This window comes from Elephas maximus, chromosome 15, assembly GCF_024166365.1.
Source record: "Elephas maximus indicus isolate mEleMax1 chromosome 15, mEleMax1 primary haplotype, whole genome shotgun sequence".
NCBI lineage: Eukaryota > Metazoa > Chordata > Mammalia > Proboscidea > Elephantidae > Elephas > Elephas maximus.
Window position 1 is genome coordinate 42744171 of NC_064833.1, and position 16351 is coordinate 42760521.

A 16351-nucleotide genomic window follows, 5' to 3' on the forward strand; every position below is an offset into this window, starting at 1 on the left:
TGCAAAAAAATGAAACAGGACCCATACCTCACACCATGCACAAAAACTAACTCCAAGTGGATCAAAGACCTAAACATAAAGACTAAAACGATAAAGATCATGGAAGAAAAAACTGGGACAACCCTAGGAGCCCTAATACAAGGTATAAACAGAATACAAAACATTACCAAAAATGATGAAGAGAAACCTGATAACTGGGAGCTCCTAAAAAACCAAACACCTATGCTCATCTAAAGACTTCTCCAAAAGAGTAAAAAGACCACCTACAGACTGGGAAAGAATTTTCAGCTATGACATCTCCGACCAGCGCCTGATCTCTAAAGTCTACATGATTCTGTCAAAACTCAACCACAAAAAGACAAACAACCCAATCAAGAAGTGGGCAAAGGATATGAACACACATTTCACTAAAGAAGATATTCAGGCAGCCAACAGATACATGAGAAAATGCTCTCGATCATTAGCCATTAGAGAAATGCAAATTAAAACTAAGATGAGATTCCATCTCACACCAGCAAGGCTGGCATTAACCCAAAAAACACAAAATAATAAATGTTGGAGAGGCTGCGGAGAGATTGGAACTCTCATACACTGCTGGTGGGAATGTAAAATGGTACAACCACTTTGGAAATCTATCTGGCGTTATCTTGAACAGTTAGAAATAGAACTACCATACAACCCAGAAATCCTACTCCTAGGAATATACCCTAGAGATACAAGAGCCTTCATACAAACAGATACATGCATACCCATGTTTATTGCAGCTCTGTTTACAATAGCAAAAAGTTGGAAGCAACCAAGGTGTCCATCAACGGATGAATGGGTAAATAAATTGTGGTATATTCACACAATGGAATACTACGCATCGATAAAGAACAGTGACGAATCTCTGAAACATTCCATAACATGGAGGAACCTGGAAGGCATTATGCTGAGCGAAATGAGTCAGAGGCAAAAGGACAAATATTGTATAAGACCACTATTATAAGATCTTGAGAAATAGTAAACCTGAGAAGAACACATACTTTTGTGGTTACGAGGGGGGGAGGGAAGGAGGGTGGGAGAGGGTTTTTTATTGATTAATCAGTAGATAAGAACTGCTTTAGGTGAAGGGAAAGACAACACTCAATACATGGAAGGTCAGCTCAATTGGACTGGACCAAAAGCAAAGAAGTTTCCGGGATAAAATGAATGCTTCAAAGGTCAGCGGAGCAAGTGCGGGGGTCTGGGGAACATGGTTTGCGGGGACTTCTAAGTCAATTGGCAAAATAATTCTATTATGAAATCATTCTGCATCCCACTTTGAAATGTGGTGTCTGGGGTCTTAAATGCTAACAAGCAGCCATCTAAGATGCAGCAATTGGTCTCAAGCCACCTGGAGCAAAGGAAAAGGAAGAACACCAAGGCCACACGATAACTAAGAGCCCAAGAGACAGAAAGGGCCACATGAACCAGAGACTTACATCATCCTGAGACCAGAAGAACTACTTGGTGCCCGGCCACAATCGATAACTGCCCTGACAGGGAGCACAGCAGAGGACCCCTGAGGGAACAGGAGATCAGTGGGATGCAGTCCCCAAATTCTCATAAAAAGACCAAACTTAATGGTCTGACTGAGACTGGAGGAATCCCGGCGGCCATGCTCCCCAGACCTTCAGTTGACACAGGACAGGAACCATCCCCGAAGACAACTCTTCAGAAATGAAAGGGACTGGTCACTGGGTGGGAGAGAGACGCTGATGAAGAGTGAGCTAATTATATCAGGTGGACACTTGAGATTGTGTTGGCAACTCTTGTCTGGAGGGGGGATGGGAGGATAGAGAGAGAGGGAAGCCGGCAAAATTGTCAAGAAAGGAGAGACTGAAAGGGCTGACTCAAGAGGGGGAGAGCAAGTGGGAGCAGGGAGTGAGATATATGTAAACTTGTATGTGACAGACTGATTGGATTTGTAAACGTTTACTTGAAGCTTAATAAAAGTTATTAAAAAAAAAAAACTCAACTACAAAAAGACAAATAACCCAATTAATAGGCAAAAGATATGGACAGACACTTCACTAAAGAAGACATTCAGGTAGCTAACAGATACATGAGAAAATGCTCACGATCATTAGCCAGTAGAGAAACGTAAATCAAAACTACAATGAGATTCCATCTCACTCCAACAAGGCTGGCATTAATCCAAAAAACACAAAATAATAAATGTTGGAGAGGTTTTGGCGAGACTAGAACACTTCTACACCGCTGGTGGGAACGTAAAATGGTACAACTAGCTTAGAAATCGATTTGGCACTTCCTTAAAAAGCTAGAAATAGAACTACCATATGATCCAGCAATCCCACTCCTTAGAATATATCCTGGAGAAATAAGAGCCTTTACATGAACAGATATATACACACCCATGTTCACTGCAGCACTGTTTACAATAGCAAAAACATGGAAGCAACCAAGGTGCCCATCAACGGATGAGTGGATAAATAAGTTATGGTATATTCACACAATGGAATACTACGCATCGATCAAGAATAGTGATCAATCTGTGAAACATTTCATAACATGGAGGAATCTGGAAGGCATTATGCTGAGTGAAATTAATCAGTTGCAAAAGGATAAATATTGTATAAGACTATTATAAAGAACTTGAAAAACAGTTTAAACAGAGAAGATAATTTTCTTTGACATTTACAAGAGGTGGGAGGAGGGATGGAGGAAGGAAGGGAGGGAGAGAGGTTTTCACTAATTAGATAGTAGATAAGAACTATTTTAGGTGACAGGAAAGACAACTCACAGTACAGGAGACGTCTGCACAACTGGACTAAACCAGAAGCAAAGAAATTTCCTGAATAAACTGAACGCTTTGAAGGCCAGCGTATCATGGGCAGGGGTTTGGGGAATATGGTTTCGAGGGACATCGAAATCAACTGGCATAATAACATCTATTACGAACACATTCTGCATCCCACTTTGGAGAGTGGCTTCGGGGGCCTTAAAGGCTATCAAGTGGCCATCTAAGATGCATCAGTTGGTCTCAACTCGCCTGGCACAAAAGAGAATGAAGAACACCAAAGACACAAGGGAATTATGAGCCCAAGAGATAGAAAGGGCTACATAAACCAGAGACTATATCAGCCTGAGACCAGAAGAACTAGATGGTGCCCAGCTACCACCAATGACTGCCCTGAAAGGGAACACAACAGATAACCCCTCAGGGAGCAGGAGAGCAGTGGGATTCAGACCCCAAATTCTCATACAAAGACCAGACTTAATGGTTTGACTGAGACTGGATGCATCCCCGTGGTCATGGTCCCCAGTCCTTCTGTTAGCGCAGGACAGGAACCATTCCCAAAGCCAACTCCAGACAGGGATTGGACTGGACAATGGGATAGAAAATGATACTGGTGAAGAATGAGCTTCTTGGATCAAGTGGACACATGAAACTATGTTGGCACCTCCTGTGTTGGGGGGAGGAGATGAGAGGGCAGAGGGGGTGAGAAGCTGGTGGAATGGACACGAAAATAGAGAGTGGAGGGAAGGAGTGTGCTGTCTCATTAGGGGGAGAGCAATGAGGAGTATATAGCAAGATGTATATAAATTTTTCTATGAGAGACTGACTTGATTTGGAAACTTTCCCTTAAAGCACAATAAAATTATAAATAAATAAAACTCACTTGAAAGATCTGTATCATTTTCTAAAATATAAAATAAACTGAAGTAATAATGGAAGCCTTTAGATCCATATAAAATTATACTTTTAATAAATTACAAAACATTACATATTTTATGGTGAAGTTCACTTGCAGTCCATTACAACCTGTATACTAATTTAGTAGTTATTAATGAAGCTTCTTGTTTCCTTCATGAATAGTTTGATTTTACTACTCAGGAAGTAAAATATGCAAAAATTTTGACATTGTGCTATAAATGCGGAAAATAACTGGTCGCCCACAAGGCTCAAGGGATTTTCCCTCTGGCTTCCTTCCAGAAACTGGGACCTTTCAAAGGAGCAAGCAAACTAATTTCCTGTTGCTGACTCCTAGCATCATGGCTTCTATGAAGTGGTTCAGTCTAGAAGGAGATTAGATTCTGGGACTAGTACAAGATTTGCCCCTAGCTTCAAAACTGCATACCCACAGGTTTATAGAGCTGACTTGAGGAAAAATTTAAAGTGAATAGGGATCAGTTAGACTGCAGAGAACAAAGAAGGAAAGGAAAGGAAAGAACTCAAGAGAAAAACCTTAAGTTTTGACTGATTAAATGATTAATAAAGGGTACTATTCTGGCAGAGTAAGTGATGTTTAAAACTTGGATTGTGTTCTATAGTTTGAAATGTATTTGTGATACAGTATTTAATTTAATCTGCATAGTAATTCCAGCAAGCAGGTAAGAATATCTTTATGTTACAGATGAGAAACCTATTCTCAGAAAGGTTGACTTGCTCAAAGTAAGACAGCTTCCAGTGGATGAAGCTGAACCAAAGACAAACCATTTTAATCAGTCATTCATTCTGCCTTGGTTGTTAATGTGCCTATTTCCACAATATACTAGAAGTTTCTTTACAATACAATCTTTGATACATCATTATATTTCTACATAGAAAACTTGCAATGAATATTTGCTGGATGAATGAATGAATAAATAATGATTATTCTAAAAAACAGAATAATCATTATTTTTATTCTATTTTTTAGAATAATCATCATTCATTCATTCATCCAGCAAATATTTATTGCAACTGGGTTTTATTCTAAAAAATAAAAGAGCAAAACAAGCATGAAAATGGCAAAGAAATGCTGAAAGTTATTCCTGACAATAAAAATGAATTTGAAAACCAACCACAAAACAAAGATATTTCATTATTTGAAAAAAAAGGTTTAAATGTATATCTGCTTTAAATATATATATTTAAATATATTTTAAAAATATGTATCATTTGATTATTATTGTAGATAGAAATTTATATTTATTGTATTTGAAAATATTGTGCTTTTACAATAAGGTATCATTTATCTTTTCAAAAACAAAAAGCTATAATCAAAATGTGCTTCACAAATGTTTTACCTAACATTTCACTATATGTCTGTGTGTGTGTGCATATATAAATGAGAAGCTTTTTTAAATAATTAGTAGGATGTGCATATATAAATGAGAAGCTTTTTTAAATAATTAGTAGGATGAAAATTCTCTGTGCTGTAAGTGCAACGTTCTAAATAGGCTATGTCCTGGCAACTATTATAATCCTTCAGAAATTGTTTATATTACGATTAAAAATCACTTTATTCCTATATTCCCACAACTAGTTCGTATGGTAAAGAGATCAGTAAACCTACTTTTATGCGTAACATCTTTAACATTTGCTCCCCTTTCTGTGCTTGTGATTAAATGTAACATTTTGAAATCCCAAAGTTCTGAGAAAAACATAAATCCTTGTCTCACAGCTGCTGTTTGACTCTGGAAACACATGCATTTTCTTTTCAAGCATCTACCATCAAAACTCCCAAAGGGCTTGGACTGCAGAACACCTGCATCTCTTCATTTAGTTCCAATAACAGAGGCTAAACTCTGAAATTACAAAAATAGACTCTCTGTTCAGCTGTAGTTACATTTTGCCCCTAATTCCCGTGAACAAAAATGTTAGGAGCATGAAATCACTCAGGCAAGCTCTGTCATCAACAGGATAAGATTTTTTTGCACCAGAAGCCCAGTGGGAACATGATAGAAAACTGGCAACAATTACAGATAAAGTACATAGTAAAGTCCTCAGGGAGGAGAGAGGAAATGTAATAAGATAGATGGGTATAATTTTTACACATTTATACCCAAACCACAAATGTGAACTGTCTTTAATTGCTACAATATATAAGCATTCTTAGTCATGTGTCCTGTCAAAAATCCTAAAATCGTAACATCAAGGCAATTCACTTAATTCTACATTATGAGAAGAATTTTTTGAAACACAAAAGACATTCTCTACAAACTAAAATGTGCAGTGTAAAATAGTCTACATTTTTTTTTTTAACTCCTTAACAATTCATCATATTCTAACCAACCAACTCTGAATAATGAAAACGGTGTATGTGTTTCCTGGTACATTTTAATCAAGAAAGAAAACTATCCCCCTCACTCAATTTAACTGTTAATTTCAAGAGACTAGAATTGTAATTGTGACTTTCCTTTCTAACAGCAATGATCAAAAGCAGTTAATATTTAATGCTTAAAATATAAAATGATTTTAATTTATGAAAATCTAATAAAATTAAAACTATACTTATTTCTGAAACTGAGTAAATAGGGATATGAGAAGATTGGCTGAAGTTGATATTATATTTGAACAATATATTAAGAGAATCACTTGTTTTACATTATTTTAAAATAGTATCATAAACACATAATTCTATTTTTTTAATCTTAGTAAGAAAATGTTATTTTGAGTTTTACTTGTTAAAAGTAAAAATATCATGTGTATCTGACCTGTGCAAAAACTGTGTCCAAACCAGATACTTCTAAAGTTATCCTTTTTATTACTGGTGGACCAAAATCAACTGGATGAAATATCATAGGAATAAGAGTAAAGTTCTCCATGTAGATTCCAAAATTAACGTAAACCTGTACACCAATGTTCACTGCAGTACTTTGTACAGCAGCTAAAATGTGGAAATAACCAAAATGTCCATCAACAGATGAATGGATAAACAAAATGTGGTATATACATAAAACGGAATATTACTTAGCAATAAAAAGAAATGAAGTCCTGACACATGCCACAACGTAGATGATCCTTGAAAATGTTATGCTGACCTAAATAAATTAGTCGTAAAAGGACAAATATTCTATGATGTCACTTTTATGAAATAACCAAATGAAAAGAAACCAAAATTATTAGTGATTATTAGTGGTTACCAGGGAAAGGGAAAAAGGGAGTTTTTGTTTAGGGGGTACTGGGTTTATGTTAATGGTGGTGCAATAATTTGGAAAAGGATAGCAAGAATGGTTGTATCATATGAAGAATGTAATTATGTCACCGAATAGTATATGCAGAATTTGTTGAATTAGTGTGTCTGGTTGTGTATATTTTCACAATTAAAAATAAATACAAAAACAACTAATGTAGACATAAAAATATGGAAAACTGTCTTAAGAGTAGTCTATGAAAAATAATCTATGATTTCTAGTAGCACAAAAGCTCAAGACAAATAGCAACTAAATAGAAGTCCACTATACAAATCTGGAATGTCTATACTCCCACTGTACTTTGTGTTGTGTGGAGGACTGTGTTAAATTTTGGAGTTCCATTTGAAGAGGGACATTTTCAAACAGGAAATGGAAGTAATCAGTATGGCAATGAATCTGAAGACAAATCATATGGGAAAGGGCTTAAATAAATTTATGATGTTAAGCCGGGCTATTCAGTTTAGCAAAAAAAAGTTCGTGGAACATCTACCACATGTAGAGGAAAAAGAAGAAGAAAGCTGGTGCGGCAATTTAGAACATTAGGAGGGAAATAAACAGTGTCATTAATTGAAATAGTGAATAATGGAGTATAAAATGGGGATTATGAAAACTGACAGAGTTTAGTTTTAAAAACATTAAAACCAAACACGTTGCCATGGATTCCAACTCATGGTGACCTTGTAGGGCAGAGTAGGAACTGTCCCATAGGGTTTCCAAGGAGCAGCTGGTGGATTCAAACCACCAGCCTTTTGCTTAGCAGCCACAGCTCTTCAGCAATACACCACCAGGTCTCCTTAGAAATGTTAAAAAAAAAAAAAACTCACTGCCATCAAGTCGATTCCAACTCATAGTGACCCTATAGGACAGAGCAAAATTGCCCCATAGGATTTCCAAGGAGTGCCTAGTGAATTTGAAATATTGACCTTTTGGTTAGCAGCCATAGCTCATAACCACTACATCACCAGGGTTTCCATTAGAAATGTTAGGCATCATTAAAATATCTATAGGGAAATGGTAAGCAGATAGCTTATTTGGAGTTTAAATCTCAAAAGAAGACAGGAATATAAATACATCGTTGATCATTCAAAACAGCAGTGTTGATTTGACCGTTTAAATAGAAAGCAGAGAATCAAGAACATAATCTTAAATACTACCTATATTTAAGGCAAGGAACCGTGGTGGCTCAATGGTTAAAGTACTTGGCTGCTAACTAAAAGGTCAGCGGTTTGAGCCCACCAGCCACTCTGCAGGAAAAAGATGTGGCAGTCTACCTCAGTAAAGACTACAGCCTTGGAAACCCTATGGGGCTGTTTTACTCTGTTCTATACAGTCACTGTGAGTTGGAATCAACTCAATAGCAATGGGTTTATTTTTCTTGTTATATTTAAGGCACAAGTTAAAGAAAAATGTTTGAGGAAGAGAACAAATATAATTAAGCACGGAGAACCAAGATACTACTTATCCTGGTGTCAAGAATTTTGAAGGACATAGATCTCACCCACCCTACCACAGTTTCAGGAATGCTGGCAAAAGACACAAAACTCCTGAGTCAGAGACAAAGGATTTTATTACTCACAGTATAGCAGGCAGTGTACGAACATGTATTAGTTCCCCTTGTCCCCAAGTCCCACAGAGATGAAGATGCAGATGTGTCCAGATGGATGCCTGAACACACAGTGGCTTGTGTGACAGAAGATGAACCCTGAGTTTAAGGAACCAAAGCTTTGACAATGGGCACATTATCTATCTTCCAAGATTGTTCACTATATAAATATCCTTGAAAAGACAGTTCAAAAACAAAGTGCAATCAGTGCCCCCATCCACAAAATATACAAAAATGCAAAAGACCTATGGAGTGTTATCTTTTAACACCTCGAAGCCAAGAGACAAAGGCTTCAATAGAACGGGTATGGTCATAACTGTAAGTGCCAAATACTAAAGAGAGAGAAAAAAAGGCTAAGAAAGATAATAATAGGTTTTGTCAGGTATACGTAAATAATAGGTTTTGTCAGGTACACGTAGGACTGATAAATTGTTTCATGTCACTTACAAGAATAAAACCAGACCAAGATATGGAAGTCACAGTCCAACCAACAGTGGCTCTAATAGTAATCAGAGCTGTCTAACAAAAGGGAAGATATTCTCTCCAATGGTAGATATCATGCAGAAGGGAGGTAAGAAGAGGAAGAAACATAGGGAGAGAAAGGGGAAGGATGCTAATATCTAATAAGGAATTATTAGTTATTTGTCTAATACATTCATATCCTTGGCCATCTGTCATAAACACTCACTTATTGATTCAACAAATAATTTCTCAACCAATTTCTATATATCAAGCAATATTAGGTACTGGGCATGAATGATAAGCAATCAGTGGCTAACTCTACCCTTATGGAACTCAATGTCCAGCGGTGAAGACAAACAGCATTCAATTCATAAATATATACTGTCATAAATGCTATTAAAGAAAAGTACATTGTACTATAAGAGAATGCAAGAGAGGAACTTGATCAAATGATGGAAGGGGTGGCAATGTCAGGAAAATCTTCCTTGAAGAGGTTTTATATGAGCTAAAATCTTAAGAATAAATTGGAATTAAATAGGCAAAAGATGAAAGAACAAGGATAGTTGTAAAAACCCAAGAAAGAAAAAACAGTATTCGCAAAAGCACAATCACTCTTGAGAAAATGGGTGATTTGGCCAGTAGGTCTGAAGCACACAGAGAGAAGGGAACATGATATAAAGGGGACTCCTAACACTGGCTTAAAAACTGACACAGATGGCCTCTAAGTTCCTTTGATTCTAAGTTTATAGTTCTTTGTAATCGTTTTATATTCCTAAATAGCAGACATCTCAAAATTTATTTATACATTAATACCATGGTTAACAAAGACACAGAACTTTGTAGCAAGCAGAAACTGCTATAAATCACAGGCAAAATACAGCACATGAATAGCCAAAACCTGTATTTAAAAGGTAAGGGAAGAAAAATGTTCAGAACACGTTTTAAAATAATTTACATATATCAATAACAGTCACTGGAGAACTTCTAGCTCTGATAGAGGCTAGAGATGTATTTGGTTTCTCTATTTGACCCTCCAGTATCTGTACAAATATATGAAATGGAAGCGTCATTGAATGGCTCTCCAGAAAAGTAACAATGAAAACAGAATGTGGAGTAGCACACTAGATTCCTGCAACAGCCCTGTGCTCCTTCCATTGTAATCAGTCAGTCAAGCGCAGAATGCAATCAAGGGGGGAAGTGGGAAAAAGACAAAGGGAGATGCTGAGACTTCAAAGACAAAGTAATGCTCTGAGATCATGAAAGTGTGGTTCTTTAGACAACGTTTAGTATGCAGTAAGAAGGGAGCTACTCAGAACTAAGGCCTTTTAAGGCTGGGGGATGTAACGTTTAGCAATATGAATTCTAGCCATTTAGGTTAAAAGACAAAATTATAATATCCTAAAACAGTGGGAAAATGGTACAGTCAGAAGTCCCAGTTTAGATCAGACTCTGACCTGCTAAACACATGAACACAGACAACTCACTTAACTTCTAAGCTCCTATTCCCTCCTCTACGAAATACAAATAATATCGGCTCTGCCTAAAACAGTCTTGTTTTGTAGACAAATAAAATAATGCACAAGAAAATATTCTTAAAATTTTAAACTACTACTTTACAATGAATTTTACTAATATAATCAATATTTTTTTCAGTCATATTAATTCCTAATACCCATTAATAAAGCTGTCCATTCCCTTACATTCTGAAGTCACAGTCTAAAGGCTGTCTCTTCTTCCTAAGTTCCTCTCAAAACTCACTTTTTGGTTGACTTCTTTATAGCATGCACAACATTTGCTGATACTTAGTTTTAATTTTCTCCTCTTCGATTTGAGGACATATGCTCAACGGCAGCTGCCTTCCACATACCATGCCATGATCTCCAAATTCCTTTAAAATTATACAACTTGTCTCCTTAAGTTCACTTCACTGGTTATTTCTCATTCCCGCAAGTCAATTCCGACTCATAATAACCACACAGGACAGAGCAGAACTGCCCTGCGTGGTTCAAACTGCCTACCTTTTGGACAAAGCTGAGCTTTTAACTACTGCACCACCATGGATCACTTACGACCCTGCATTCAGATACCACTTATTCAAATTTTATAAACCCATGGGAAAAGTTTATAAACAATCTCACCTGGACATCTTTCTGTTTATGAAAAACAAAGCCAGCAGGGATTACTTTTGCTCCCACATAACCGTTCATATAGAAGGATTTAACCACCCTTCTAACATGGTCCTTTTTTTCTTTTTTTTAACATCAGGAAAAGGCTCCTGTTTCTGCTCACTTCTGTTAGGTGCCCCAATCTCAAACACCAAAGAAAAGTAAGTGTATGGTCATTTACTCACTAATTCATTTATCAAATATTTGCTGATACCCTACTTTGTACTGGGCATTGTTCGCATTGCTCTAGGCAGTGGGGATACAGCAATGGAAGGAAAAAAAGACGAAAATTTCTGCCGAAATGAAGCATAAAATTCTAATAGCAGGGAGAAAAAAATCCAACAATATAAATCAGTAATGTATACATAGTATCGCAGACTATTACAAGTGCTAAGAAAAATAAAGAATAGTAGGGGAAAAAAAAGTACATGTAAGTGTGTATGTATGTGGGATGTAAGACAGAAAGAGAGGAAGAAATTTTAGATAGGGTAGCCAAGAATGTACATGCTGAGAGGGGAGTATTTCAGAAAATCTTGAAGGACTAATAAGAAATTATTTATTTCTTCATTTAAGTTTTTTGTGTGTGTGTTTTGTCTATATTTCCAAAAACACACACACACACACACCTACATGGACACTCACAAACCCCTATATAAATCTTGCTATAGGCACATAAAATTAATCAGAATTATCTGAAAGCTGGCTTTGAAAATTAATACTTATGAGCTCTCTAAACCGTATCATAAATACTTAAGCTGTGAATGTGGGTGGCAGTTACAAAGTAGATGGAAAATTTAAATTTAAAAATGCTCTAAATAAAGTATATGGATGTAGTTTATGGCTTTGTATGTAAAATTTAAATGTGATCATGTATTTGGTGCTTTGAAAATATTCCTTTGGGTATATTTTAATCGTAACATGTAATGTGTTCTTACTTAAACAGATCACTAAACATATCACCAGTGTCGAAGATTTGGTGAACTTCCTTAAGAAGGAGAAAAAAAAAAAAAAAAGTAAAACTTTACCCCATAAAAATCAGAGGTTGTCAAAGATAATATTCTTCTAGACCCTAGAAATACATTTAAATTACAGCAGTTACTGTGAATATTGCTGAGCAAAGCATCAATTATTTACATAATTTTGACTAATTTATTCTAATTGTGTATATACCAACCAGATGAAACCTGTTGCCATCAAGTTGATTCCGACTCAGAGAGACCCTATAGGGCGGAACAGAACTGCCCCATAGCATTTCCAAGGAGCGAATGATGGAGTCAAACTGCCGAACCTTTTGTTAGCAGCTGAGCTTACAACAAACCCCAAAATGAGTCTCTATCCAACTCCAGAATACACAGCAGATTCAAATAAGATTAGTCCCTTCAGAGGTATCAAAATCATTAACTGTAGGCTCTGGTCATTTTAATGGCATCTTCATGATATGAAAACTTGGAAATTAAACCTAATTGAAGAACCCCAAAATTACTATTTAGACAATTATATAAAGGAGTTTACTAAACAGCATATTTAAGCAACATGATTAAATAGGTATTAACAAAGGCATGGTTTTTATTCAACCACCAATCTCTTATCCCTAACATAGGGACAGACATCATTCAGACTGAATCTGGTCTGCTACCAGTGTTTGTAAATAAAGTTTTATAGGAACGTAATCCCATCTGTTCATTTACATATTGTCTACGCTTATTTTCATGCTTCAGCAGCAGAACTGAATAGTTGTGACAGCTCATATGGCCCACAAAGCCTAAAATATTAACTATCTGGTCCTTCATAAGAAAGTTAGCTGACCCCTGCCTTAAAAGATTGATAAAATCTTTTATCCACAGACACAGTCTTAACTTGGGTCTTGGCCTTATCCTCACATCATTCTTTCCTTTGGGTTTTATATCCTTTCTCATCAGGCTGGTATCTTCTTTTTTAGAAGTGTTGTCCCCAGAAGCATGCTGACAGGGGTCTTCAAACACCTCCTTTCTAATACCAATTTCTATTTTCTAATGTGCATGTCCTTCAGCTACGAATGCTACTGTAACAAAATTCATACTGTAACTGTTATTGTATCCCTGAATATTTCCACTTGTGCACTACAATGTTCAAGCTAATATTAAATTCTATATAGTCTCTGTCTAGTCAATTACAAAACTTTTCATAGTTTCTACTTCGAATTTACACAAGTGATTAATCTAAGTTGAGCTTATTTTCTACAAGCTACACTACCTGTTGAATAATGTTAACTGAGCTTTACTTTTAGGAAGCTATTTAAAGCTTCTTCCTCACTGACCAATTACTTCTAAAGGAAAAAATCAGACCCCTCACCCTTTTAAGAAATCCCTAAATCACTACCTTATTCCTCGGCTCACTAACTGACAGCCTTAGACATACAGGCTAATCTGAACTCATGGCTGGTCCTGGTTTCTACCTACTGTACTGTTTCTTTCTATCCTTTAATAATCCTTCTGGTATCTCAATATGAGGAGTTATACAACTTGCTATTATGGTACTGAATAAAATGAAATAGACCATGGGCAAAGTGCTATCAGAAAAACTTAACTCTAAGAAACGAGATCTTAGCCTCTGAATTTTTTTCTTGATTCCACTCTCAAAATCTTCTCCTTTCTGCAAAACTGCAGAAGGCCCAAACACTTAATTTTAATACATCAAACTGTGGCTTATAATCAAAACACTATCATCGCAAGAAAAAAATTCACTTTCCAATATTTTTTATTTCTCTTTTTTCTACACATTATATCCTGTATTTCAAAACTCAGTTGAATGTAGTAGATACGAATTTGAGATTAAATGCTATGTATACAGCTGAATTATCTTTCATAAAAAATCATTATGGCTTATAAACACAAAGCTGATTATTTAAAAAGGTATAAAAATGTTTCATTTTAATTTTCAAAAAATACAACTACAAAGAGTGTCATAATGAATATAAATTGTTTAAAAAAAGAAAGGAAGAAAGAAAGAAAAAAGTCCAATTTTAAAAGCCTTTCTGGAAAAGAAAATGTAAAATAAGGGAATAATAATAGGTCTATACTTACCTGAATTGTGGCAGTAGTCCATATGTTGTGGAACTTGTACTGTGAAGGCTATCAAATCTGGAGCTAAGAGAGATTCTGGCTTTCTACTTTCATTGAGCCACTTGCTGCTATGAAGATCTTTAGTGTCTGAGGGACCCTGAAGCAAGGGAATCAACTTCTCTTTTCCATTATCGCCTGAATAAAAATATTTATTTAAGAAAAAGACAAATCTCATGAAAGAAAATTTTAGACTATCTTAAGAATGTTTGATTTTAAAATATACTAACGACATAATGTAACATTTCAATTATAATTTGTAATTACACCTATATACTCTAAGGGATCTGACTTATAAAATTAAAAGCATTTTTAACTGTTAAATTTTTTAAACATTTTGCTAAATAAATGTAGAACATGTTCAGAAAAAATTTATAAAAGAAAACAACATACTGCCTTCTAAAAATTTAGTGGAATCTATACCTCCATAAACTTAAGACATTTAATTTTGTACTGAAAATAATTACAAATAGTTTAAGGAAAATATTATGGAATAAAATATCCATAGGAAGGTGAAGTGAATTATCTTAATTAAAAAAACAACTGGATTTTCTATTTAATTCTATTATACTCACAATATTTCAAGTTAATTTTAAGTGTCATATATAAAAAAAATATATATATATCCATACTTCCCATTATTCCCAAAAGTACAAGAATTAGCTTTCCTTTAATTTTTTCCCTTATAACCATTCTTAAAACTACACAGACTTTTTCTCCTTAAATAAAAATTAATTTACTAAAGTCAAGTAGTATCATCCTGGCACAATTTTTAAAAAAATTTTTTAAGTAAAAATAAAAAATTTAAAGCCTCTGATTCATAGGAACAATGAGTAAATTCTTGTTTCAGTAACGCTCCTTGTAAAACGCAAGGCCAATTCTCCTATACAGGCAATAAAGTTTTACATGGTCCAGCTGCACATACCTGGGGCTTTGGCACAAATTTTTATTGATCCCACGGTCCCAGAGGCACATTTGACCAATGATGTGCTGCAGTACTTCAATTCAACATTCTGGATTGAGCCCTCAAGAGTTGGCAGGGGATTCTTAGATTTCACACCTAATAAAAGAAAACTGCAAATGTACTAGCCGATTGAATTTAAATAATTTTTATACTCCTTCACCAAGACATTTAAACTTAATTATACTTTAATTATCTACCTCAGATGTTCTTACGGTATTTGTGTTAGGTTTCATAGTTTGCTGTTTAGGAGGTGAAAGGATGCAATTTTAAAATAAATGGGCTGAACTCTCATAGCTACTATACTTATGCAGGTACCTCTTGATTAGCCGAGCTCAAGAAATAAAAAGGAAATGCACAAATATTTCTTTAAAAATCAGGAGACAATTTAAAAAGCCATATTTGACTCTAAAATTTAGAGTAAGATTTTTATTTCTGAAATAAAGTTAACTTACACATTAAGTTTTATTTAAGAGGAACATTCAATTTAAACAGAAAGGCTACCTCTGTAAACAGACTGACTCCCCAGAATACTTTGGCGAGGTGGGGTGAGGAGAGAGAAACAAGATAGTTCAAAATAGCTCCAAGTTAAAAGAAAACTTCTTATGAACTAAAGTGACAAATCATATGTGGATAAAAGATAGCAAATTAATTCACTATCAACCAAAAAAGTGGATATTAAGGTCTCCACTATGTGAGAAAGCATATAAAAACATGGAAGGTAATGATTACAATGAAATTAATTATTGGGAAAAACTTAATTCAAAAGGGAGAACCTCATCTTGGCCCTGAGGAGTAGGTCAGAATTAAACAGACAGATATTTAGTATATTATACAGACAATATTGACTATGATGACCAACAACAAACTCAACTAATCAACTGACATTTACTGAGGGCTTACCACGTGTCATACACATTATCTCAGTCAATCTTCATGACAAACCTATATATATAGATATTTCTATTATCTTCATTTTACACAGAACAACACAGTGAATTAGAAGAGAAAAGTAATTTTTCACCAAAATAATACAGTGAATAAGTGAAAAGGCTAGTGTTTAACACAATCTCATGCCATCAAAGACCTTACCACTCATTTTGCCTATATTCATGAA

General features: G+C 35.3%; 1 protein-coding gene across 16 annotated transcripts in view; it reads right to left on the reverse strand.

Annotated features, from left to right (window-relative positions):
* VPS13B (vacuolar protein sorting 13 homolog B) overlaps positions 1-16351 on the reverse strand; it is a 915182-nt gene that overhangs the window by 618906 nt on the left and 279925 nt on the right. For all 16 annotated transcript variants that reach the window (XM_049854597.1, XM_049854595.1, XM_049854593.1 and 13 more), the window contains 2 exons: positions 15199-15333; positions 14238-14411 (listed from right to left, as the gene is read on the reverse strand). In XM_049854597.1, the coding sequence (XP_049710554.1) occupies positions 14238-14411; positions 15199-15333 (309 nt within the window). The remainder of the gene's footprint in view (positions 1-14237; positions 14412-15198; positions 15334-16351) is intronic.